This window comes from Leguminivora glycinivorella, chromosome Z (assembly GCF_023078275.1).
Source record: "Leguminivora glycinivorella isolate SPB_JAAS2020 chromosome Z, LegGlyc_1.1, whole genome shotgun sequence".
NCBI classification, from domain to species: domain Eukaryota; kingdom Metazoa; phylum Arthropoda; class Insecta; order Lepidoptera; family Tortricidae; genus Leguminivora; species Leguminivora glycinivorella.
Genome location: NC_062998.1, coordinates 21135036 through 21162442, shown reverse-complemented (window position 1 = coordinate 21162442; position 27407 = coordinate 21135036). Strand labels below are relative to the sequence as shown.

General features: G+C 40.1%; 1 protein-coding gene across 1 annotated transcript; it reads left to right on the top strand.

The window, feature by feature from the left end:
- The first annotated feature begins 142 nt into the window (after positions 1-142).
- Positions 143-27407, top strand: LOC125241603 (DNA replication licensing factor Mcm7). Its single transcript, XM_048150164.1, has 16 exons — positions 143-278; positions 354-457; positions 535-675; positions 4739-4866; positions 6898-6989; positions 8509-8735; positions 10112-10294; positions 11809-11993; positions 13784-13952; positions 15294-15446; positions 16620-16786; positions 23670-23836; positions 24691-24802; positions 25511-25609; positions 26035-26155; positions 26504-27407. The coding sequence occupies exons 1-16, from the start codon at positions 248-250 to the stop codon at positions 26582-26584; spliced, it is 2160 nt and encodes a 719-aa protein (XP_048006121.1). The 5' UTR covers positions 143-247; the 3' UTR covers positions 26585-27407.

Below are 27407 nucleotides of genomic sequence, written 5' to 3'. Positions count from 1 at the left end.
AGGCGGTCTATGTCTGTTAGCTTTATAATATTGAAAGCACAAAAAACGACTTCAGAATATCGCAGTGCGTTGGAATAAAATGCACGCGTGCCTGACGTCTAGCCATAGACAATTGATTATACCACCATTTTCGCGCCGTTTTGTACAGCTGTCAGTGTCATCACAACTCGAGAACAAGTTGCTTATTCCGCTTATTCGGCCGGTTAGAGTTTCCTATTAATATAACGTTAATTATTTCATCATTGCAATGGCTATGCGAGATTACGCAGCTGACAAAGGTATATATTGCTTAATTTAATTTTATCAGCAATTGTTTAGGCTTACGTCGTTGAGGCTTGACATCTTTGTTTCAGAAACGCTTAAGAATTTCTTCGTAGACTTCTGCCAGACCGATGATGAGGGGCATAAGCATTTTAAATATGCTGAACAACTTACTAGAGTCGCGCACAGGGAACAGGTAAAGCAATTTATTATCGTACTCTTTGTTAGTAGGTTATGTTTGACGGTTAAATGCAACGTTACGGCTTTGTACAGGTGGCCTTTACTGTGGAGTTGGATGACCTGCACGAAACAAATGAAGATCTGGTCGAGGCTGTGCGCCAGAACACGCGTCGCTACACGAGCATGGTGTCGGATGTAGTGTATGAGATGCTTCCTGACTACAAACACAGAGAGGTGAGAATCAAATTCTTATGTGTTTTTATGACATCCTAGATAATTATTGTGGTAGCGTCGTGCACAGATTTCATGACTCCGCGAGCAAGGACTCCGAGCGAAAAATATAGGCGAGCCATGATGCTCATGTGCATGTCTGCCACTATCAGTTTTCCCTTAGTTGCCTTATACTACACCCACAGGACGAGATGGGCTGGTGCTATTGTTTTCTGATGCATGGTGATTTGAATTAAGTTCTTCAGACTTTGGCGGAACAGAAAGACTTAATATTACAATTTTTCAAAAGTCTATTACAAGCTAAAATTTCCTTCTGTCTCTTAGCCCTTTCCTTTTAGAATAGAATTGTCAATTACAGTAGAGTCCGGTTAGTATGACTTCACATATAACAACCAACCACTTTTTATGTTTTAATCACAGAGAACCTCCTATAGAGTAGCAATCTTGTATATTTTGTTCGCGATACGAGTCACCAGTGTTTGGGGTGCGAGGAGCGGGCGGGGAATGTGTTAAGAGCGCTGTGATCAGGGCCGGATTAAGGGTAGAGCGAGTGGAGCGGCCGCTCTAGGCGCCACATGGTAAGGGGGCGCCAAAATCGAGAATGTGGAAAAATCCATACAAAAAAATTATACATTGCGTGGGCGCGCACATATCACAAAATGGCGAGAGGAGTCGGGAATTAATCCAGCTATTGAAAATCTAGATTTGTAATTTAGATAAAGTGTAAAGTTGCACCATATTGCCAATATATACCAATAATCATAAGGGCGCTGTTGCTAGGGCGCCGTAAAAGGAGGATTCTAGCCCTTGACGAACCACATTATTGTGCGGCCCAACGACAAAGTTACGTCGTTATTCAAATGCAAAAATATGAGTATATCCGATAGTCCAAAGCGGAGTTCCTCATAAAGCCAAAGGCGCAAAACGTTTCAGAGGAGGCGCAATTTTGTAAGTCACAGGAGATGATGAGCGAACTTCAAAGGACTAAGATCCCGAAGGGCACTTAGTGGCAAAATACCAAAATAGGCATCCCGACGGTGACGATCGAGTTCGCAGTTAATATTATAAGGCGAAATATAAGGCCTAAAAGCCTGGAACATAGGCGCCCTGTGAAGTCAAAATACCCCAAAATATGCCAAAGACCGCAGCTCTGCAGTTGATCAAAGCTTGGAAGCTCGCTGCTTCCCCGCAAGCGGGTTGAGTCTTAATAAATTGCATCAAAAGGAAAAAAAATCGTTTTAGAACGTTACTCAGGAAAAATTCCGCACTCGCAGCGCTCGCGTTTTCATTTCAAATCTGTTTCCTGACTTGGCCACTTTATTATATGTACTCCATTTTGTTTGTTATTTTGATATCCACGTTCAGCCCCACGTAACTATACTAGGGTGCGACTGAGAAAGTTCAACCCTTGTCCCTTTCGTACTTTGTATGATGAAATCCATAATGCAGATTTATAGCGTAGATATAGCGTTCATCTTCAAATTACGCCATTACTATGAAAAAATTTCGCGCTCGCTACGCTCGCAATTTTTTTTTCTACGTCGTAAAACTCCTTCCCAAGGGCGCCGAAACTCAAACTCGCTCTACCCTGATCGAGTGTACGGGCCAGCGCTGGCTGTGATTGGCCGTTTCAAGGACGGCGGGCAGTCGCGCCAGATGAAAAGGGACAGAAGTATGACTGTCCCTCTACTGATGCGTAAGTGGCCAATGTAAGTTGACCTATGCCGGCTCTGAATAAATTATAAATATGACTTATTTGTGGAATGTAATGCTGTCTGTTTTTAAATTTGAGCTTCTTGTTACCTTTCACCATTTCACACTACAGGTGGACATCTTTAAGGCATCAAAATACCCTTTTCCAATTTTTTAGTGCGAAAAAGCGCTGCTTTCGGGTCTGTTACTTGGTCGATACTGATCGGGCACGGCGAGCGCCCGCGCTTATATCAGTGCAAATACTAGGAAGGCTGGCGACCGCGAGTCGTCTTGTAATAGATGTCTATAGGGGTTGGTCTGTGGTTTTAATTTAACTCTAGGTCCGAGCAATATGACACTTGAGTATAACAATAGTACCTAATTTGCTGGTAATGAGCGAGCATGCATGCCATAAACATAGCTGGGCACCGTTAACCTTGTTATATTCGGGCTTTTATAGTAGCGATCACAACGTGTTTTTCGCAACACAGATGGCGCCTGCCCTGCTGGATTAACGATTAACGGACTCACAGAAATTTAACGGAAGTTAACGAGTCCGTTAACATTTTTTAAAGTTAACTTAAGTTACTCGAAATGTTAACTTCATTATTTAACGAGTTAATGCCCAGCTATGACCATAAATGACTTTTTCTGACAATAGATAACAAAGTATTATAATACCCTGTTTATGTATAGGACTAGTAGCGTTGTGACAGTTAAAGTTTTAGCATTTATCATGAAATACTGACAAAATAAGACAGCTGCCATCTATATTAACTATTCATGATTTGATACACACATAACCTAAACAAATTAAAATTTTGAAAAAACCCCCGACATTTCTTAAAATATGGCTAAGAACACTCCCAACTAACTCAGCTTTCAAACAAAAAAAACGAAATCTAAATCGGTTCACCTGTTCCTTGCCACAGTGCTACATTGCCACAGACAGACAGACGACAGACACGTCAAACTTATAACCATAGCTGGGCACCGTTAATCAAATAGTTAACTTCGATAATCGCTAATCCGTTACTATAAAAGTTAACTTCGTTAATCGTTAAAGCGATACATTTCAACAAATTTAACGGAAGTTAAAGTTAATCGATAATCCGTTAATCGTGATAAAAAAATATTTTTACTGTAGTGTGCGTAAGTTTATATGTTACTGTAAAAGCCCGAAGTTCGCCAAAATCTCTTAAAAGATCCCAGCAGCCAATTGATAAAAGCGAAATGTTAATAAAATAAATGTTCTCTATGGACTTACACCGACGTTGGTTCGGTACATCCTAGGTTTTAAATTGGTGACCTGTAGATATTGGGTCATTCATGCGGTCGTAGTCATGGTGCGTAGGTTCCTCGGATTGAGACACCTCTAGTCGAAGTTGTGATCCACGGTAACTTGTTAGATAGCGCGGCCCGCCGAACCCTGGCTTGATGCGTCGGTTGCGCGATTTGTGTACGCCTTGATGATTTACATTCTATTTCCCAGTTAGTGATGGGTGCAGTAGGACTAATAAACTTTAGCAGGTCTCCAACAAGTGATCCAAAAGGCACCAATTGGTCTGGACTCTGTAGACTGTGAATTTACGGGAAAATCCTAGGTTTCGCCGTACTCCGGCCTTTTACAGTAGCGGTCACAGCAAGTTTTACACGGCACGCGCGGAACTGGATTAACGATTAACGGACTCGAAAAAATTTAACGGAAGTTAACGAATCCGTTAACATTTTTTAAAGTTAACTTAAAAGTTAATCCGTTAACCAAAATGTTAACTTCGTTAATTAACGGATTAACGAGTTAATGCCCAGCTATGCTTATAACCCCATTGTTTTTGCATCGGTGGTTAAAAATATAACTTCTAGAGGATTTCAATTTGATGCTAGTACAAATGAAAGAGGAGTAAAAAAAATCTTATTTTGAAAATGACTCTAAAATGGTGAACAATTTACTGAAGTCATGTTAGGCTGGTTACGTTCCTCTTGAGCTGGCCTATCTCCGGTGTCGCTGTGGTACTTCTGGGATACCCTGTAGGTATATGCATATTGTTGTTTATAGCTGTTGGTGTTCCTAAAATAAATATTATCTAAGGTACAGCGGGGCACATCTCGACTGGGGGGCAAATGTAACTGGTCCATATTTTACAATGTTTGCATTATTAAATAGAGTGTCCACCGGGTATACATATATGGTAGGCGTGTTCAGTGGATAGCTCAACATCATAGTGTAATAATGGAAAAGATGGATAAGTTACAGTTGCCCCCCAGTCGAGATTTGCCCCGCTGTACCTTATAATTATGTAATACGATCCTGCAAACATATAAGTACTTACCTCAATTATTTTATGAAATGGTGCCATTTTTTGTTTGTGTGCAGGTTTCTGCTAAAGATGCGTTAGATGTATATATCGAGCACCGCATCGTGCTGGAGGCGCGGAACCACAGGGTCCCCGGGGAGATGAGGGATCCCAGGAATCGGTACCCCCCTGAGCTGATCAGACGATTGTAAGACCTCATCCTATATTACCATACAACTAGATTTAGATAGAAGAAACAAGTTCATCTATTTGTATAGTATAGGGGTCGCCCGTGTCAGATTTTGTACTCAAGTTGTTACTTGCCTGTGATTTTAAATATGTCTCAGGCCCTTGAGTGTTCATAATTTTTGTATTGCTGCAATTAAATATCACGTAACGAGGCATTTTTTATGTTTTCGTTGACTTCAACTGACAAAAATTATTGACGCCCGAAACCTACAAACTGCGAATAAAGACGGACAACTCAGTGGATTTTACTTTCATTTGACACGCTAATATATACGTTTGCTTAATCCATGGCATAGACATCTGTGTATACATATTACATTTATTAGCATGCTATATTAAATTATGTATGTGTAATGCATACTACTTATATTAAATTTATTAGCATAAATAATAAATTTATATACGAATAATAAATCCACATTATGTATATTTTATTATATAACATTTAACTCTTTACGTGACAGGCAGCTTTCTATTAATTGTATATTTATCGGAAAACTGAATTCCTAAATTCTAGGTGGTTTACCCTACTTCACAGAATATTCGACGCAATCTGAAATATGCACTTATCAAGTCATATCATAGACAAAGTCATGTTGGTCGCCGCAGTTCAGTCTGTGTTGATTACTGTTCATATGTTTTAGAACATCATGTATAAGTATTTTAGCATCTGCATGAGGCGTATGTTACATGTCAAACAATATACAACGTATATTTATTTATTTAGTGTATGGTATCTATTTCAGTTTACAATATACAACGTGTTTTTAGGGTTCAGTAGCCAAAATGGCAAAAACGGAACCCTTATAGTTTCGTCATGTCCGTCTGTCCGTCTGTCCGTCTGTCCGTCTGTCACAGCCGATAGTTTTCTAAAAAACATTTTTCTTAAAGTGAACGGTTTTTGAGATATCAGCTCTCAAAGTCGTAAAAAGTATGTCCCCCCCCTCTATTTTTATAACTACGGGGTATAAAATTCTAAAAAAAATAGAGGTGATGCATGCTAATTAACTCTTTCAACGATTTTTGGTTTGATCAAAGTATCTCTTATAGTTTTTGAGATAGGTTGATTTAACTGTAATTTTGGCAGGTGTATAAATTGACATAATAAGTTTATTATATTTGCTGCTACGGAACCCTTTGTGCGCGAGCCCGACTCGCACTTGGCCGGTTTTTTTTATTGGATTCCAATTTCAAACACAATTAATTACTCTAAGGAACTAGAGTCTTAACTCTTACTGTTATCGAGTTGAGCCTGAATAACGATAGTACGGTTTTTATAACTTCCTAGTATTATTTATTATGACTTATGACATGAGCCGTCAGTAACTTAACACTAACTTTAATGTTATTGTTAAGGGTCTCCCACACTTATTATTAATTTAAATGTATGAAAACGATGATTTTTTTTTGTTTTAATTAAAAGTGATATACCTACCGGGTTCCTGATAATGAACATAACGGCGTGTCGAATTTAACGAAAAACAGAAAAACACGGTGTATAATTGTTTCTATTTATTTAAATGAACAATTTATTTGTATCAAACCAATACATATTGTTATACATTATTAGTTTTATCAAACATTTATTCGTACTATATGTATAATTATAAGTAACAACTTGTTTCTTCACCTCAATACCACCAAACATCTCAACTCTATCCTCGTAACCCCACCATAGTTAGTTTTCCCATTTTGATTTTTAACCTTATTGTTGTATAAGTAAATTGGTAAGAATTTCGTTTGTTTCAAAAATCAATGTAACAAAGGAAAATCTACTTTATTTGGTTCTTGAAAGATTCAAGTTAAATTGCAACAACTATGTACATTGTAATGTACATTAGGCCTTACGAGGCTATAGATATGTCATGCTGTTTCAGAGGTCCTTGGTCTTATTTAGTGGCCATTGACCTCTTCAAATAATACAATTTACCCATTAACAAAAATTGGTCTTCAATGTTTTAAACATTTCCAAAACATGTTTTGGTTCCAGTGAAGTGTACTTCAAAGATCTATCCAGTGCAAAGTCTGTGCCAATTAGAGAAGTAAAGGCTGAACACATTGGCAAATTGACAACAGTAAGAGGTATGTTTTGAATCAACATCATCTAAGAAGTAAAGGTTGACTGGAAGAGATCCCATTAAGGGATAAGTCCGCCTACATTGTATATTACTGACTCTGTAACTGTGTCTCTTTTGTTTCCTTTATGTACAATAAAGCTTATACATACATACATACATACAAGTATCTATAATATTTTTGAGTAATTGAAACCTTTATTTACATTAATAAGAAACTAAGACTAAACTTAAAAGTTAGGTAATGTCTAAAGTAGGCCCTTGAAGTATTGTACTAAGGATACTGGCGACATTTCCTCGTTGTATCGCAATGCTGAAATCCCTTACAACCATGAATGTCCTGCTCTACTTGAGCATACTGGCATGTACCAAAACAAATGTACCATGTCTTATAATAATTATGTATATCACGTCACGGAAGGAGACCAAAAATAGGTATACACGATTTTTGCTTATACCAAAGAGTATCAAGTATTAAATAAAGTTACTGTCAAAGTAAAATGTGTAATCACAGTGCACAGACTGCCATCTCTCGACACAAGCTTAAAACTTTTGAACCTCAGTTTTGACAATTTGGCCCATATTGTTAGCTTGATATGTATTAAAATGTCAAATATTAATATTAGCGCCAGCTAGTCGAGCGTTCCCCAAAGGTGTAACGCCATCTAGGCCACCGTACCTTTTTCTCTATGGCTTTGAGGTACGTTTTTGTCTTAGACTTTATCCGTCTATACGGAGTTACATATGTCTTTGCTTATACGTTAAGGAGGTGGAGACATATTTTTGGTACTCACGCCTGTATTTTCATAAGGTGTAGGTAGAGCACATGAACTACTCCACAAACTACTCCAGTTGACGTTGTTGCTGATCAGTGATCACAAAATAATATTTATATGGCAGAGTGTATGATAGCTTGATAACGTATTATATACATAACATACTATACTTTAGTTGGAATTAGTATTATCAAAGACATATAACTCCGTATAGACAGCTACAGTCTAAGAAAAAAACGTACCTCAGAACCATATAGAAAAAGGTACGGTGGTCTAGATGGCGTTACACCTTTGGGAGACGCTCGGCTATATGGCGCTAATATTAGTATATGACATTTAAACATATATCAAGCTAAGAATATGGTACAAATTGTCAAAATTGATGTTTAAAAGTTTTAAGCTTGTGTCGAGAGATGGCAGTATCTATGCACTGTGATTACACATTTTACTTTGACAGTAACTCTATAATACTCGATCCTCTTTGGTATTATCAGTTGTAATTGCAATTGAATCTTCAATATATGTTGAGTTATAATAAAAGTGCGTGTGTAATGTGTATAGATGATTAGTAGGTAAGTATGTCGTCACTACTTTTAAAAAATCTCGTATCACGCTGTTCCTCAAAGTTAATACGCAGTAAGTCTATGTATATGCATTCCATACATCTTACTACAATTTTCTTTTCATTGACAGACGAAGATACAAGTTTTTTAAAAAGTGTTGACGATGTGTCGCGGTGTCCTTGTGCAGGCATAGTAACGCGGTGCACGGAGGTGAAGCCCCTGCTGGTGGTGGCGACGTACTCGTGCGGCGCGTGCGGCGCCGAGACGTACCAGCCGGTGCGCGCGCTGCACTTCACGCCGCCGTCCGCCTGCGCCGCCGACGCCTGCCGCCTCAACAACGCGGCCGGCCAGCTGCACCTGCAGACGCGCGGCTCGCGCTTCCAGAAGTTCCAGGAGATCAAGATACAGGAACATGTCAGTCTCTCCCTCTCTCTAGTACAATACTACCACCCCATGACTGTTGCCCCACCCACTGTTGCTCGCCTAGCCTAACTAGTCGGACCTGACTGCTCGTATCGCATTTGGCTTGATAACGTTTGTTCTGTGAACACTAGCTGACAACAAATCCAACAGACTGTAATATCAAGTCAAGTCAAGTCAGTCAAGTTTGACGACCGGTCTGGCTCAGTCGGTAGTGACCCTGCCTGCCGAGCCGCGGTCCTGGGTTCGAATCCCGGTAAGGGCATTTATTTGTGTGATGAGCACAGATATTTGTTCCTGAGTCATGGATGTTTTCTATGTATATAAGTATGTATTTATCTATTTAAGTATGTATATCGTCGCTTAGCACTCATAGTACAAGCTTTGCTTAGTTTGGGGCTAAGTTGGTCTGTGTAAAGTGTCCCCAATTTATATTTTTTTTATTATTTATTTATTTTAAGTAATATAATATTGGAAAGTGGAATTAAGAAAAGAGAAAAAATAATACTTTAAACAATATGTACCTACTATATTATTTAAGTGTTGAAAAGATTAATATGGGACGATATGACACTTGAATTGTCTTTGTGTGTAGTAATGTGGCTTTTAAACTCATTAAGATGCCCGGTTACCCTTATACGGTTCTCAGATATACTATGTGTGTATTATTTTTCTTACTGCACCCACATGCGAATTTCTGTTTTGTCCTATAGTTGACTGGTAGAGAATGCCTTAAGGCATCAAGTCCGCCGTTTGTGCTTTTTTTATTGTACAATAAAGTTTAAATAAACAATAATGTTAAAAAAATATTGTTATGATCAAGTAGATTACTTGGTAGTCATGGTTTTACAAGGGTGGTTAGGTACATTCTTAGTACACTTATGGACCTTATTAGGACGTGGCATTTTTCTGGAGTATAGATAGTATAAATAAACATAGGCCGCCTTTACACCTTTCGTAAGCAACTTATGGATCCATTTACACTTATGAAAAATTTATCGTAAGTTTTGCTTACAGAAGTTTTGTGGTTTTCAACTTACTGGAAGTTTACATTGTTGCAAGCAATCAAAGTTGAAAAGAAAAAGAAACTACAGCCCTAGTTATTTATTCATAAGTCCAAAACTTATCAATTTATTTCGATAAGCGTGTCGCTTCCGTAAGCAAACTCGTACCCATTTACACTTGAAAGTCTTCAGCCTACGAAAGTAGTCAAAACTTACCGTAAGCTGCTTACAAAAACCATTCACATTTGAAAGTTTTGCATAAGTCGCTTACGTAAGCGGTAAAACTCACAGGTGTAAAGGCGGCCGGCCTGTTGTAGTTTAAAACAAAAGTGAATGAATAATATATTGAATGTAATTTGTGCGCAGTCGGAGCAGGTGCCGGTGGGGCACATCCCGCGGCAGCTGGCGGTGTACTGCCGCGGGGAGCAGTGCCGGCGCGCGCAGCCGGGCGACCACGTGGCCGTCAGCGGCGTCTTCCTGCCGCTGCTGGGCGCCGGCTTCCGCCAGCTCATGCAGGGCCTGCTCTCCGACACCTACCTCGAGGCTCACGTTAGTCTTTATTTTATTTATTTATTATAATAACATTGTACATAAGTAAAACTTACAGACTATAGCCCAACACGTACATATAAAAACACAAAAACATTAAAAATAGTACATACCTAGAATCTAATACAATACAATGAGTACTTACTTTACGGCAAGAGACACAATTACGGCTTGTAACTTCTGTGAATTCAGTCAGTGTACATAAATAAATCTATTTTGGTGGACACTTTGTTTAGTATAACAGCTGACAGCTCTTAGCGTTGGCTAGTAGGTTGAGTTGGTGCGCGCGATCGGGCGCTCGAATAACCGCGGCGCATGCTCGGTTCACTGTGCTTTTCTGGACCAGCCAGCCTCTTTCCATTAACCATCGCCAAATTTTATTTACATTTTTTTTAACTGAAGCGCTACAAATTTATAAAGCCCACCCGATTAATGGTCCAAAGTTTCTCTCGACGTTGCTTTAACTTTTGCTTCAATTGGTCTTTCAATTCTATTTTTGCCATTACAGGCCAATTCACTAGAGTTGGTACGAATGGACCGAATGGGTGAAAGAAAATGAAGCAGACGCCTGTTTGTTGATTCCATTCGTGCCAGCTTTCATGAAGCGACCTGTACCTGTACCTTGCTTCATAGTACCTTAAGGCCCGGCGTCCACTATCGGCACGGCATGGCAAGGGCTCCCTGGACATGCCTACGCTTAGTCGCACACTGGCGGCAATTATTGCCGAGGAGTTCTCGGGCATGCCGAAGTCTGCTTAGGAAGACCGAGGGATTCTCAGATATGCCGAGGAGCTCTCGCTCTGTCTTCAAATCAAACAAATGCAAATGGTGGCGAGCGTGTCGCCAGGTTCCTGCTTCGGAGCTCCCGAAGTCTCCCGAAAGTAGCCAAAGGTTACATCTTTAGGTATGTCTTACGCTACCGAAAACTTCCGGGTTATGCCGAGGTGACCTTAGGTATGTCTTACGATACCGAAAAATTCTCAGGTATGCCGAGGTGTTGTTAGGTGTGCCTTAGACTAACGAAGTCGACCGAGGTATGCCGAGGCGTCCTTAAGTTTTTGGTTTGCTTAATACGGTTTACCTCTTCTGTTTTTGATTGTTTTCTTTTTATTTAGTTTGTTTTTTTTTTTTTCTTTTCTAGTTCATTCGAGTTTGCACTTCACATATTGAAAATGTATCGAGCTAGATCTACTTATAGCATGTTATGGTTTGTAAGTAATATTCTCTTTAAGGAAACTGTAAGTCTGCAATTTAAGTGCTTTAATCTATGTTAATGTACATATATGCGACTGTTTGTTTCTTATTAAATAAATAAAAAATAAGTATGCCTTAGGATTCCGAGGCATATCGAGGTGTTACAAGGTATCCCTTGACAGTGGTGCCCTGCGATGCCGTGCTGACAGTGGGCACCGGGCGTTACATTGAGGTCGATCTAGTGAAAACTAAATGAAATGAGTGTTGTAAGTGTCTCTCGGCGGATTAGTAGAATAGAGGTGGTGTGTGTGTTGTTGCAGGGCGTGACGTGCGTGAGCCAGAGCGAGGAGTGCGCGAGCGCGGAGGCGCTGTCGGAGGACGAGCTAGCGCAGCTGGCGGAGGAGCAGCTGTACGCGCGCATGGCGCGCTCGCTGGCGCCCGAGATCTACGGCCACGAGGACGTCAAGAAGGCGCTGCTGCTGCTGCTCGTTGGCGGCGTCGACAGGTCCACACTCACATCATAACATAATAATATACTACACTATAATAAAGAGTACTATCCTACAGTATCGCCACTCCCGCTCCCCGCTGAAAGTGCCGCCTGTCAAAAACGCGAAGTCGACCTTTCATATCTCACTCATACAAGCATGGTACGCGTTCACCTACACGGGCTTAGACTGTGTGCTAGGAACGCGCCTCTTTCATTTGATCGCCAGTGTCCGAGCGAGGTGTAACATAACATTTGACGACCTGTCTGGCTCAGTCGGTAGTGACCCTGCCTGTTAAGCCGCGGTTCTGGGTTCGAATCCCGGTAAGGGCAGGGCATTTATTTGTGTGATGAGCACAGATATTTGTTACTGAGTCATGGATGTTTTCTATCCATACTTATGTATGTATGTATTTATCTATTTAAGTATGTATAATTGTATATCGTTGCTTAGCACCCATAGTACAAGCTTTGCTTAGTTTGGGGCTAAGTTGATCTGTGTAAGGTGTCCCCAATATTTATTTATTATACACCTGGATGAATCTACGTAAAAGTAACGTGAGTCACGACTTCATTGAGTGTTTATTTGAAATACAGCTGAAAGGATCTATGCTTATATCGGGAAAGTAACACTTATTTATAGATAGAATATCACTTGAACTTGCATCGTGAATAAATGGAACATGTCATTAAATCGTGACTCACTTGCCGCGGATTGACCCATCTTGCTTTTTTGGATCCCCAGTAGGCTCGCTCGTGCCGCTGCCTCCCGACACCGAACAAAACGTATACACTTGTTGAACCTCTTTTGAACGGCAGCGGCGCCGTGTACGCCAAGGCCTTAATTTGAACGAGCCTGGACATTCATTATTTTTATTTATTAAAGTAACCGGTGTTCCAAATAACGTCTACATTTGACTTAAGGCCTGTTTTGTATACACAGATTCATGCTTAAAACGAATTCATTTATTTGCTACTAGACCCAATTGCTATCCATGGAACTATCGATATTTCAAACTAAATTGCCACGTCAGTTTCGAACTGGCCCTGTAGCCGAATGGCATTTCTACGACGCGAAACGAAAACAAAACGCCGCGAAAGGTAGTCTGGCTCTGTCGCGCCAATACGCAAGAGCGATAGAGATAGATATTTACGAGCGTTTCGTTTCGTGAGCGTTTGTGCATTCGGCTACGCACGCTGGTCAGGTGCGAGCGCTCCAGGAGCTTGCGCAAAAGAAACTTATTTACTTGAATGCCGCTATCTCGTAATTCGCTGCTCCCCTTTATTTGGTTCCTAAAGATGATACTATCGTAAAAAAGTCTGTAAATATGATCTTATTCTGATGACATGTGTATACAGAAATTAACATTTTTAAGTTTATGTTGAATGCTTACGTAGGTACAGTCAAGATATTACATACAGATGCGGAAAAAGTGCCAAAAATTTAACGTGTAAGTTTAAATTCGTGTATACATATTTTTGTCACTTTCCGCATCTATACATATATGTATAGTACCTTGATTGTACAATATAGAATAATAGATGTATAAGTAATAAGAACAAACTGGCCTCTCGCTCGTTTTTGCCCAGAACATGCAAGTTGTGGAATGAGCTACCTTCTGAGATGTTCCCCTTGCGCTATGACGGGGTTCTTGAAGAAGCAGGTATTTAGGGTTCTCAAAGGTCGGCAACGCATAAGTGACTCCCCTGACGTTGTTTATGTCCATGGGCGGCGATGAGTGCTTCCTATCAGGCGGCTCGTCTGCTCGTTTGAAGTAATAAGTGTGTATGTTGTAACTTGTATGTAGACGGGCGAACGGCATGAAGATCCGCGGCAACATCAACATCTGCCTGATGGGCGACCCGGGCGTGGCCAAGTCGCAGCTGCTCAACTACATCGACCGCCTGGCGCCGCGCAGCCAGTACACCACCGGCCGCGGCTCCTCGGGCGTCGGCCTCACCGCCGCCGTCATGAAGGTATGTGTCGTGTCCATACACATACATACATACATACATACACGCTCATGCGCCTTGTACACTTCCCTAACAAAAAACTACTAAACGAATCCTTGTGCTCACAGACATTGCACTACCTTCATATAGGCTACTTGCCCCTTTTTTAAAGTCTCTTTTATATTATTAGTTACTGTTCAATGAACCGAAAAAAGAATTGCATATTTTATTATGACTTGAAAACCGCAAAAAATATAAGTACTTATACTTTTTTTTAACCAGGCAAAAACAACATCAGCCATGTTAGTCTATCGATTATCTGTGCATGTCGTCATTCTGCTGGAAAATAACATTTTCTCAAACATGCAATGAAATATTGTCTTTACGTTCCTTAAAATGGGCTGGGAAATATCGCTTTTTGGGCGCAACAACTCGAGAGGACTGTAAAGGGATTTCATATTATTTTTTAGGCCTAGGCCCGCAAAGTAACTTTTTTTTAAATTTCGACAAAATTTTTTATTTCATTGTATGTTTGAGAAAAGCACTATACATGCCTCGGCGTGAAAACGGATTCCCGGCCTCGTATCCCTATCCGGCCTCGCTCGCACGCTCGCTCGGCCGTATATACCCACTTGGCCGGAAATCCTCATTTTCCCGGCCTCTGATGTAATGTACTATTACTGACATATGGCACAAATGTAATTTATGATTCGACATGAAATAGGTTGGAACCCTTTGAATCCTATGAGTCCTATGACGTCACAACATCGCTGACAGCGTTATCGGTGTCCAAAATTTTTCAAAAAATCATAACCATTTTTATTAGTCAAAAATACGTAGTCATCATGCACTTTGAATACCTCAAACCTATAAATAAATATTGGTTTCTTAAGTCAAATTCTATAGAAAACAATCATTTATTGTGCCAATTTTAATATGAGTCTAGTAGCCTATTGTAACACCTTAGACATATGTATTGGGACCTTGTTGCTAATGTTCTTTTTAAATAATAATTTCTGTCGTCTTTGTAAAATCGGAAAACATACACCAAAAACATTATGGGCACAAGTATGTGTTCCTGAGTTTTGGGTGTTTTCTATGAGTACAATTTTTTATATGTATATAGTTTGCGTAGGTACTCTGCATACCCACTACAAAAGTGTTGTAGATGTTACACAGACTAAGGCCTGATTGCATCAAACCCTCTGTCACCGTTAAAGTTTTCGTTAAATTTTATTGTATGGGAAGTTTCATAGACGTCTGCTGCGTGACGATGATTTGTCTGTCAAATGTGGTTGACGCAACTGGCCCTTATAGTAAGTGTGTAGAAATGTGGTATTGTTATTAATAGGAGTTGTTTGTCAGGACCCGTTCACCGGCGAGATGATGCTGGAGGGCGGCGCGCTGGTGCTGGCCGACCAGGGCGTGTGCTGCATCGACGAGTTCGACAAGATGGCCGACGCCGACCGCACCGCCATCCACGAGGTTATGGAGCAGCAGACCATCAGCATCGCCAAGGTACAATCCACACAACACAACCTCTCACTAATAAAATGTCTTTGGGGTTTGTCGATGACTTACCTCTAAACCTCTCCGTGCAGCTTTACGACTGCTGTGATTTTAAGTGACCATCCATACTTAATATTATAAATGGGAAAGTGTGTGTCTGTTTGTTTGTCCGTCTTTCACAGCAAAACGGAGCGACGTATTGACGTGATTTTTTAAGGGGAGATAGTTGAAGGGATGGAGTGACATAGGCTACTTTTTGACTCTTTTTAACGCGAGCGAAGCCGCGGGCAAAAGCTAGTATCCCGATAAACGAATTATCAACGAAGCAGGCAGGCAAGCATGGTCGCGCGATAAATGATAAAACATCAGCTGGCGTATTATGCATCGAATTTTATCACTTATCCACGTGGATAAGACATCTGCCACTCTCACACTGACATACTTGCCAAAGCGTGACGGATACTTTATCCACATATATAGATATGTAAGTGATAAAATTGGAAGCATAATACGCCGGCAGGCCGTCCCTATCGCATTATTCGTAAGGCACGTCATTCGTGAAATTGAACCCATATCTCATATTTAATTTCTACGACACCCACAAGGGGAAAGAGGGTAGTGAACGGGCGCATACGCTTCGTGGCCTTACAGTCAAATACTGCAGAATTTAATGTAAAGGGTGTACCGGAAAGAAACTGTAAATTTGTAATGATAAAACTGAGAACAGTCGCAAGTACCTTTCACCAGAACCCCAAAAGCAGCGGTTTTTTTTCTTAAAAAATATTTCATTTAAAATTTACAGTTTGCTTTCGGTACACCCTTTATGTGTGGTTTGAATGTTATACATTAGAGTAGATATTCCCTTTATTAAATAAATAAATAATAAATAAATATTATAGGACATTCTTACACAGATTGACTAAGGCCCACGGTAAGCTCAAGAAGGCTTGTGTTGTGGGTACTCAGACAACGATGTATATTATATGTAAATACTTATCTACATAGAAAACATCCATGACTCAGGAACAAATATCTGTGCTCATCCCACAAATCAATGCCCTTACCGGGATTCGAACCCGGGACCGCGGCGTAGCAGGCAGGGTCACTACCGACTGCGCCAGACCGGTGGTCGTTTATTGGTTGGTATGGTAAGGAGTAAGGAGTGAGGTGTGTGTGTTGCAGGCGGGCATCATGACGTGTCTGAACGCGCGCGTGTCGATCCTGGCGGCCGCCAACCCCGCCTACGGCCGCTACAACCCCAAGCGCAGCGTCGAGCAGAACATACAGCTGCCCGCCGCGCTGCTCTCGCGCTTCGACCTGCTGTGGCTCATCCGCGATCAGCCTAATCGGTACCTTACCTACTGCTGCAATCATTACTAAAAAGGAGGAATCAACACTCCTAAATATGCCATGTGACTGACTAAACGCGTGGTTATGTGCGTAAACCCAGAGTTTCAATGCGATATGTGTTCGTGCATGATGCTGATTTTACTGTTCTTGGCGGCCATTTAATAAATAAATATTATAGGACATTCTTACACAGATTGACTGAGTCCCACGGTAAGCTCAAGAAGGCTTGTGTTGTGGGTACTCAGACAACGATATATATAATATACAAATACTTATATACATAGAAAACATCCATGACTCAGGAACAAATATCTGTGCTCATCACACAAATAAATGCCCTTACCGGTCATTTGTAACCAAGGTATGGAATTGGAGTAAATAAAAGATCATAGTTGAATCAAATACTTACTATTTATTATCAGTGTTTTCTAAACACTTAAGAGGCCTTATTCCTAAAGACGAGCGTTTTTTGCAAAATAGAACCTTTTTCATTCAAAATTATAAAGAAACTATAAATGATTATTAAAAAAATGATAATGTTCCTAAAAGTACATATCTTAAGCTAGAAAGTCAATTGGTACTACTTTAAAATATGTCTTTTTATACTTCCGAAAAATCAGTTTTTTCGGAAGACGTTTTCAATTTTCATAGTGGGATAGCTCGTTTAGAATCGTGATAGTGCTGTTAAAAATGTTATTTGGGGTAATAAATGATCACAATCCTATTTGTTATATCCTGTACGAGTTAGCTAATACTTTGACATTTTAAGATTTACTTGAAATGGTGGATAAATAACCTTCCGTATCCTCCCCATTTTTTCGATAAAAAGAGGTTTACATTATGTATTTTTCCTGCGATTCCTGCATTTTTTGTAACTCTTAAATAATATTATCCTAAACTAGAACTTCTTATTGACCTATAAGAAATAAATCATACATATAAGACATACCTTTCTGTCGATAGATATGTTTTTAAAACACCTAAAATTCGAATAAAAGACACTGTGCTAACGCGAGCCCGCTCTGTCTGCGCCGAGCGCTCGAAGACAACGGACCTGCGTTTGATCGTCCGGCGCACCTAGCTTTCGTAAGCAGCTCGATAGTTCCGAGAAGTGCCGTAAACTGCGACTAAACAAATCTTGATCCTTTTTACACCTTATGCAATTTTAACATTCGACATGCTTTTCATATGATTTTGGATTTTAAGTTATACGTAAAGTTTGTTGAGAGTTTGAATTATTATTATATTTTGGGACCAGGATGAGGTTCTGGTTCTCATGATGATGGAGTCAGGCAGGAGATGTTCAACAGAACTGCTATTCTACTTATCATAACTCCACCATGTTTGGGCTCATTAGATTTGGGCTGATGAGCACCATCGATCTAGATGAGGTCCAAGGTCTCATGATGGAGTCAGGAGGTGGTCAACAGAACTGCTATTCTCCTCATCATAACCCCATCATGTTTGGGCTCATTAGATTTGGGCTGACGAGCACCATCGAACTAGATGAGGTCCAAGGTCTCATGACGGGGTCAGGAGGTGGCCAACAGAACTGCTATTCTCCTCATCATAACCCCATCATGTTCGGGCTCATTAGATTTGGGCTGACGAGCACCATCGAACTAGATGAGGTCCAAGGTCTCATGATGGAGTCAGGAGGTGGTCAACAGAACTGCTATTCTCCTCATCATAACCCCATCATGTTTGGGCTGACGAGCACCATCGAACTAGATGAGGTCCAGGGTCTCATGATGGAGTCAGGAGGTGGTCAACAGAACTGCTATTCTCCTCATCATAACCCCATCATGTTTGGGCTCATTAGATTTGGGCTGACGAGCACCACCGAACTAGATGAGGTCCAAGGTCTTATGACGGGGTCAGGAGGTGGCCAACAGAACTGCTATTCTCCTCATCATAACCCCATCATGTTCGGGCTCATTAGATTTGGGCTGACGAGCACCATCGAACTAGATGAGGTCCAAGGTCTCATGATGGAGTCAGGAGGTGGTCAACAGAACTCCCATACAACCATTTCAGTCGCAAAATCTTCAAATCAGTAACTAACTGTCAAATGTGACATAACGCGTGGTAACGGCGTGCAAACAATGCGACCGTATTGATACAATAACAAAATGTAGTCGTCGTGTGCACTCGTTACGGTAACAAAATGTGTACGAATTTGTGGCTGTCAATGTCACTGTCAGAATGACTTTTAACGACACTTTATTAGTCGACGTTTAACGGTAACAACATGTGGACGAATTTGTGGCTGTCATTGTCACTGTCAGAACGGTTTCTGACAGTGACATTGACAGAATTTGTACACACATGTGTAGGTCTGATTACCGAACTGCTCCTAAACCACTGTATCCGCAAATGACAATCTGAAATACGAAGGTTTCTCAAACTGTCTTGTGAAGTTGTGGACTGGTTGCTTTGAATCATTTAAATATGAGCGAATTAAATAATAATAAACGACGACGACCATTTAAGCACTCTTCGACATTTTATAGAAATGTGGGAAAGTTAAGAAAAGTGCAGAATGATAATACAAATAGATAAGCACTTTATAGTTACTTAATGTATTAAATATATAATTTTTAATTCTTATTGATAAAAATGAAGTGTAGTGTTGCTTTACACAATAAAAGTAGGAATCAAATGAAATAGAGTATTTACTGTGATATTAATAGAATTCCTGTTGCGCAATGATAGTTTTTTTCAGTACAGATGCTGCTTTTTTTAACGCAGTAGTGCGAGCAAATCAAGCAATGATTCATTTCTTGTCTGGTCGAAACTCTTAGCTTAGATTTAGGTACTGAAAATCGTCGTACGATACACGTGCGAAAAGGACATTCACAACTCGTGTCGATTTAAAACACTCTCTTCGTTCGTGTATTAATTTATTGCTACTTGTATCGATTTTCCTCTTTTCCGCACTCGTATCTACAAGTATTTTGTTTGGGTTACAAAAAAAACACATTATTTACTCTACTACGTTTTATTTATGTCTCTTTAACATTACAAATTTGTAGACACTTATCTATACTATAGAAGACCATAATAATATGATCCCCGATCCTTTACAACCCAGCAGCTCGGTACGCACGTTACAATTTTTTTTTAATCTTCTTTAGTGAGGGCAACTGAGTACGACGGCATATTTAATTGTTTATAAAGTTTGAGGATACCTGAAAAAAAATGAATACAAGAAGCCATTCTGCTTTCGGTCACGCGTGTACGCCGCGACCATTTTGCGACCGTTTGTTGACCGTTTGGTGACCGTTTGGCGACTGTTTTTTACATGGAATATTACCGTCTTAATCCATATTTTAACAACTTTATTGGTTTTCTAGGCATTATTTTTATTATTTCAGTATAGTATATGCACCAGAGCACTAAAACTTCACCAATCAATATACATAACACGCAAACACCGAGTAGTCAATAATATTATTACTGGTTAAACTGAGGTAAATTGATGGCGCGTTGATAAATTTAGACTTATTTTATGAAATCACTCGAGCAATTTAATTGGCCATGGTAATTAGCCCACATTATATTACAAATGCAAACAATATTTATCTTTAACAAATTCTTACGCCATTACATTTTAATGTCAAATGATTTTATTTCTTTTTTACTTTGACGTCTCTGACAGTCGCCATTTGAAAAGAATGAAATGAACGAATGATTTTGGGAAAGTAGTCGCCAAACGGTAACAATGTGTGCACGCGTAGTGCACACTTCTGTCACTTCTGTGACCATTTGTGCCTGTTACCAATCGTCCCCATTTGGGTCGCCGCGACTAAACGTCGACCGTACTGCGACTAAGCATTGAGACCCGAAGACCTGTGTGTACACAAAATAGGAGGATTTGCGTAGGAACGGCGACCGATTATGGTTATATGGGCTGCTATTCTCCTCATCATAACCCCATCATGTTTGGGCTCATTAGATTTGGGCTGACGAGCACCATCGAACTAGATTAGGTCCAGGGTCTCATGATGGAGTCAGGAGGTGGCCAACAGATCTGCTATTCTCCTCATCATAATCCCATCATGTTCGGGCTCATTAGATTTGGGCTGACGAGCACCATCGAACTAGACGAGGTCCAAGTTCTCATGATGGAGTCAGGAGGTGGTCAACAGAACTGCTATTCTCCTCATCATAACCCCATCATGTTTGGGCTCATTATAATTAAATATGTGGAAGGTCGTTAATAATAATAAATGTTTTATTAGGGTACCCCTACATGTAAAGAGGGGGCAGATATTTTTTTTCATTTCAACCCCAACGTGTGATATATTGTTAGATAGGTATTTAAAAATGAATTAGGAATGTGGAATGAATTGTCGCCAGCGGTATTTCCGGACCAATGCGACCATAAAACCTTCAAGAAAAGAGCGTACATCCATCTTAAAGGCCGGCAACGCACCTGGTGCTTCTGGTGTCCATGGGCGGCAGTGATCGCTTACCATCAGGCAGCCTGTCTGCTCGTTTGCCTCCTATCCCATAAAAAAACGTTTAATATTTTTTAAGAAAAAAAAACCGCCGCCTTTCGGGTTGTGGTGAAAGCTACTTGCGAATGTTAAATTATGTAGAAATGTGTAGGTATTTTTTAAAACTGCTTTTAATGCTTTAATTATTTGATGGCAACACAAATCAATATACGTATAACGCTAAGGTTTGAGAGTTTCTCAATTCCTCATGAATCCGATTATAAGAAATCGAAGCTTGACAAACTTTGACTTGAAAACTCAATAATTATGCTTAACAAACATAACTAAATAAATGTCACTGTTCTGAACTTAAATGCATGCTTTTCTTACAAAAATACCAAAGTCACTATGAGTGTGCCGTTCAGATTTGAGGAGTTCGGTTCTGACCATCATCAGCAGTTCCACTGCACCAAATGTCACTGTTCCGGACGTAAGTGCATGCTGTTCTTATAAAAATACCAAAGTCACTATAAGCGTGCCGTTCAGATTTGAAGAGTTTGGTTCTGAGTGTTCTGACCATCATCAGCAGTTCCACTGCACCAAATATCACTGTTCTGGACTGGACGTAAGTGCATGATGTTCTTATAAGAATACCAAAGTCACTATAAGTGTTCCGTTCAGATTTGAGAAGAACACAGATTAAAAACACAAAAATCACCATACGTATGCCTTTCAGATTCGAGGAGTTCCCTCGATTACTCCAGGATCCCATCATCAGAACTGGGTTCTGAGAAAAATGGGACCAATCTGTATTCATATACATTCAATATTTTTTTTTTAATCGGTCCAGTAACAACGGAGATATCGAGGAACAAACATAAAAAAATGAAATAAATAAATAAACATACAGACGAATTGAGAACCTCGCCTCAAATCTCTCAGATTTGAGGCGACGGTTAAAAAGTGACACATCATGAACAGTTCCAATGCACCAAATGTCACTGTTCTGGACGTAAGTGCATGCTGTTCTTATAAAAATATGAAAGTCAGTATAACTGTGATAATTTCCGAAAATATTAATATTATCAAAACGATCTTAGTAAACCCTTATTCATTTTTAAATACCTATGCAAAAATATATCACACGTTGGGGTTGGAATGAAAAAAAAAATCAGCCCCCACTTTACACTAATAAAACATTTTTTTCCATTTTTCATTTTTGCACTTTGTTGACGTGATTGATATACATATTGTTACTAAATTTCAGCTTTGTAGTGCTTACGGTTACTGAGATTATCCGCGGACGGACGGACGGACGGACGGACGGACGGACGGACGGATGGACAGACAGACATGGCGAAACTATAAGAGTTCCTAGTTGACTACGGAATCCTAAAAAACAGAAATCACTATTAAACTATTCTCTAATTTCAAGTTCCTAACTAAAATTTTCCTAATAAAAAAAAAACAAATTGATCCCGCTACAAATTTTCACCCCCTTTTTCCCTCTACTAGGGGTGTAAATTTTCATAATCGATTCTTATCTCTTCGAAATTTTGTTAATGCAATCTATACAAATTTCGACTCTAGCTTTCGTAGTTTCGGCTCAGCGGTGTTGGTTGTTGAATCAATCAATTAGGAAACCTGAATTTATATATGTACATGTAGACTAATACTATACTTTTACTACATTCATATACCTTATTTACTACTACCATACCATGAATATGAAATTAAATAAAGAGTCCCCATATAAAATTGAAAATTATGTTATTAGCAATTTAATTCAAAACTATCAAGATTATTTGTGTCTGCGTTGAAACGCGCGTTGAGTTGCCGGTGCTCGCGTACCGAGCGCCAACGCCATCTATCGATGGCCGTTTCGTGAAATTGATGAGCGCTCTAAGGAGTAAGGGGTCTTAACTCACCAATTACAAACATTAAAGTTATGGTTTTCGGCAATTTATACATTTCGAAGTTTACTTGAATATTTGTGAACTCCTTCGCAAAGCAAGGTTATGACAGAACTGTCAAAAGGGCCGTCAGCAGTGCAGCCGGATTAGTCGACGTAGCATCTGCCTGATCTGCCAGATTCGGCCCAAACAGAACATTTAATATTTTTAGACTAATCGATAAGTAGAAATTAATGCAAACATTACGTTGTAAATTATATAAAGCTAACATGTGCAATAACCGCGTAACCCAACTTATTTTATCAGATGACCGTTCCTCTAATTAACGTGCTTAACGAAACTTTTTTTTTCTGCTAACCAGTTTGCATCATGTTTGCGTCATGCAGCAGATGTCTATGGAACTTCCGCTACAATAAAATTTCACGAACGCTTTAACGGTGTCAGACGGTTTGATGCAATAATTCCGGCCCTTAGGTGTGTAACGTGTAATGTGTTGTCGGTATAACCATTGGGCGTTGTGTGCACAGCGAGAAGGACCTGGAGCTGGCGAAGCACATCGCGTACGTGCACCAGCACGGCGCGCAGCCGGCGGCCGAGACGCGCGCGCTGCCCATGCGCCTCGTGCGCCGCTACGTGGCGCTCGCGCGCCGCAAGCAGCCCGTCGTGCCGCGCCACCTCGCCGACTACATCGTCTGTGAGTACCCTACCCTACCCTACCATATCCTACCCACGCATACGCCAACCTACACTTCACTAAAATGAAGCCCGAAGAGGTGATCTAATCACTCGTCCTTGTGAGCTTCTTGTGGAAAATAGTTATTTGTTTACAAAGCTTCAAAGTTGTTTCGCGTTCAAAGCGAAAGATTCCAATATCAAAAAGTGGATACCACTTTCGAACAGCAAAAAGAGGCTTTACCAGTTAGTGTGGTGAAGATTGATTTTTGCGTTTCTACTGAACTGAACTGCGCAAGTAACACTAATAAATACAGAAAAGTAACTGTAAGTAATGCCAACAAGACGAAGGCAAGAATCGTCTACGTCAATTATCTATAATTGATGAATCTATTCCGGCGTATGAACAATGAGGCAGTAAAACTTCAAGTTACAGGTCATTTCGTCTAGTCGATTGTCGTGGCGTAAAGTCGTAAACATTTCTTTTTTAAGTAAGTCCTTGAGTAATATCTATTCAATATAGAAGCTCTATTCAAAGGAAACTTTGCAGGATTAAAAAATAAGGTCATATGCCGTTGACCCTTTAATTTAGAACTGCGTCCAACGAAACGTAGCACTTTAGGAGTGAATATCTTTCCGGTTTGAGCTCTGCGTAAACTCGGTGTGTGTTTACCCAGTCATTCATAAAAACTTCGGATCTCAATCGGTTAAATTATGTGATCTCTTTCCCACAAATACCTAAGTTTATATGACAGATAAAAACTAACGTTTATTAGGTAATTAGTGTTTGTAAAGCGTTAATGAAGAACGCCACCTGCGGTGGAAAGTCGTGATGGTGGGTGAGTGGGGTTAATGATGGGCGGATGTTGTCGGCAGCGTCGTACGTGGAGCTGCGGCGGGAGGCGCGCAGCGCGCGCGACGTCACCTTCACCTCCGCCCGGAACCTGCTGGCGATCCTGCGCCTCTCCACCGCCTTGGCTCGGCTCAGGTATCACTTTACTTATTCACCATTCATCGAAATCAAATATTTACACTTCAAATTAGCCGGGTGCATCCATACAGCGAACCAACGTGCTCACGCGGCATACATTCATTGTAGACGTGTTTTGATCGAGGCCGTTGCTTTGCCGAGCAAAACCCCGGCTATTCCCTATAGGCTACTTGCCTCCTAGCCAAATCAGCTTCTTTTTAAGAACTGTCAAAACGAATTTGAACGACTTGCTAATATGGAATTTATATGAAATCGAATTGAGTGACATCACGGTCAATTCAGTTACTTTATATATTTCTACCTGACTTGTTAAATTGAAATTAGATTTAAAAATAAGGTTTTTCTTGTAATTATCTGATGCTTTATTTCGTGCATGGTATAAAATATTTTATTTTAACTACAGTCAAGTTCCCTATTGTTTTCGTAATAGGTATAAACTTAAAAGCAACCAATATTTACTCGTAGTTGAGAAATGATCAGATCAGTGGCCCATTTACGAAGCTACAAATTACAAGTGATAGCCGCTGTCTAATACTGTACCTCTAACTTGTACATTTTAGCTTTGAAAATGGATCACAGGTGACACGATAAACTCCAATACTTTGATTAAGATTTAATGTCTTGCTACTACTTATAAACTTTGTTGACAGACTGTATATTCTTCTTTTGTCTATGTACTATCAATATGTAATCAATCTATTTCAGATTGTCAGACGTAGTAGAAAAAGAAGACGTTTCAGAGGCTATCCGCTTGGTGGAGATGTCTAAACAGTCGCTACAGCATGTCGATGAAAATGTTCAGAGGTAAGATCACCAACGAGACTCTTAACAAACCATTAATTAATTATGACTGACTGTGTGCACGACGGAACTTTAATCTGGTACTGATAGAGTTGTGCTATTCTCGATAACGTTCCCTGGTCAGTAGAGTACGAGGAACGAGCGATGAAGAAGCACAAATCCTCGAGGACCTCGAGAACAGCATAATTCTGGGTACAATGCGCATTCGAACTAGTAACGCTTTGGCCGCCGTCAAAGTCAACGCCGTACCTCCGCCTCGCGCTTGCCTACCGCCGTACTCGCGCGGCGGAACCTACATGTGCTTTTCAACAAGATTAATAATTATTGACTCGTGGTAGGCGTGGTATTTGATTGTTAAAAGTTGTAAACGATTGTAGTTGGTTTGTAGGTTTAGATGTTCGGATAAAGAGTGTAATGTTTGTATGCAGGGGCATCAGCTCGACGGACCGCATCTTCGCCGTGGTCCGCGACCTGGCGGGCGCCAGCCAGACCGTCCGGATCGCGGACGTCATCGAGCGCTGCGTCGACAAGGGCTTCAAACCCGACCAGGTGCCTGTTCTGTCCACAGCGGCTGCACATATTTTGCGTGCTTACTACATAACCATACACTGAACAGATCAACGCTATTGCCATTTTAATTCACTTTCAGATATATTCTCATTTCCAAATATATGTATACATTGGTAATTTTGTAAGAGCAATTGGGAGATTGAATTTCACATACATCTTATCTATCAAGTACGGGCACGGTTTTTTCGTATACTTTACATCTTGTACTTTTTGCTTATAATGAAAATTCAGCAATGATATTATTCGAATATTGGTGTATTGAATGAATGTGTAAAGGTAGAAGAGTAGTAGTGAGGAAGGTGTTAAGAGAGTTGTCGGCCGTTGCAGGTGGAGGCGTGCATCGAGGAGTACGAGAACCTGAACGTGTGGCAGGTCAACCAGGTGCGCACCAAGATCACCTTCATGTGACCTGCCTCTACTGCACCTAATCTTACCTTACCACTACCTTTTATATTTAGTGCTAAGATATTTTCGTTGCATTTCAATTGTCCACGCGGTACGTTCCTACATTATGTTATGATCTCTCCTTCAAGTTATAAACCATAAATTGCGCGGGGGATTCGACCATCGCCTCACAGTATTTAGACAAACAGAAATGCAACTAGAATAATTTATGATCTTTTTAGTTTTGTAGGCTGCATCATAACTTTACCGACTACTGTCATTATTCATGAGTTTTGTCAATTTGTGTTGTTTTTTAGTAAAAATAGCTCTTTTAACAATCGTGTTAAGTAGCTGCTGATACGCAATAATGTGTCATCCTCATCCCACATGCATTTTGCAATAAAATGTCAACTTTAATCGTCAAATTTTGTGTCGTCGTCGTCAAAAAGTTAATGCATGACACATTATTGCATATCAACATCCAAATTTGTAATGGCATTATTTTACTATAAGTACTTACACTACTTACTAAAATGTTCCGTTTTATGAATAATGATGTTGTTTTAAGTACTTTTAATGATGTATTACCAGAGGGCGGAATTGCTCATGGCAAAAATCAAACGTCAATAGAGTTGGAATGTAAAATTTTATCGACATTTTCAGCTATCGATAAATTCAGTCTCCTTTTACATTTAACCTCTTTGACTTTAAACCTCTTTGATTAGCTATTCGACCATTTGATTTTGACCTCTTTGATTAATTTAAAAGTAAATTGTATGACATATAATTACAATTACCATTTCTGTCACTAGTCCTTTTGAAACTAATTCACGTTTGAAAAAAATGG

Excerpts from the sequence above, each read along its gene's own strand:
- LOC125241603 (XM_048150164.1), top strand. The coding sequence starts at position 248 with ATGGCTATGCGAGATTACGCAGCTGACAAAG. Across the intron at positions 8,736-10,111 it reads AGATCAAGATACAGGAACAT|TCGGAGCAGGTGCCGGTGGG; the intron begins GTCAGTCTCTCC and ends ATTTGTGCGCAG. Across the intron at positions 23,837-24,690 it reads CCTCGCCGACTACATCGTCT|CGTCGTACGTGGAGCTGCGG; the intron begins GTGAGTACCCTA and ends TGTTGTCGGCAG.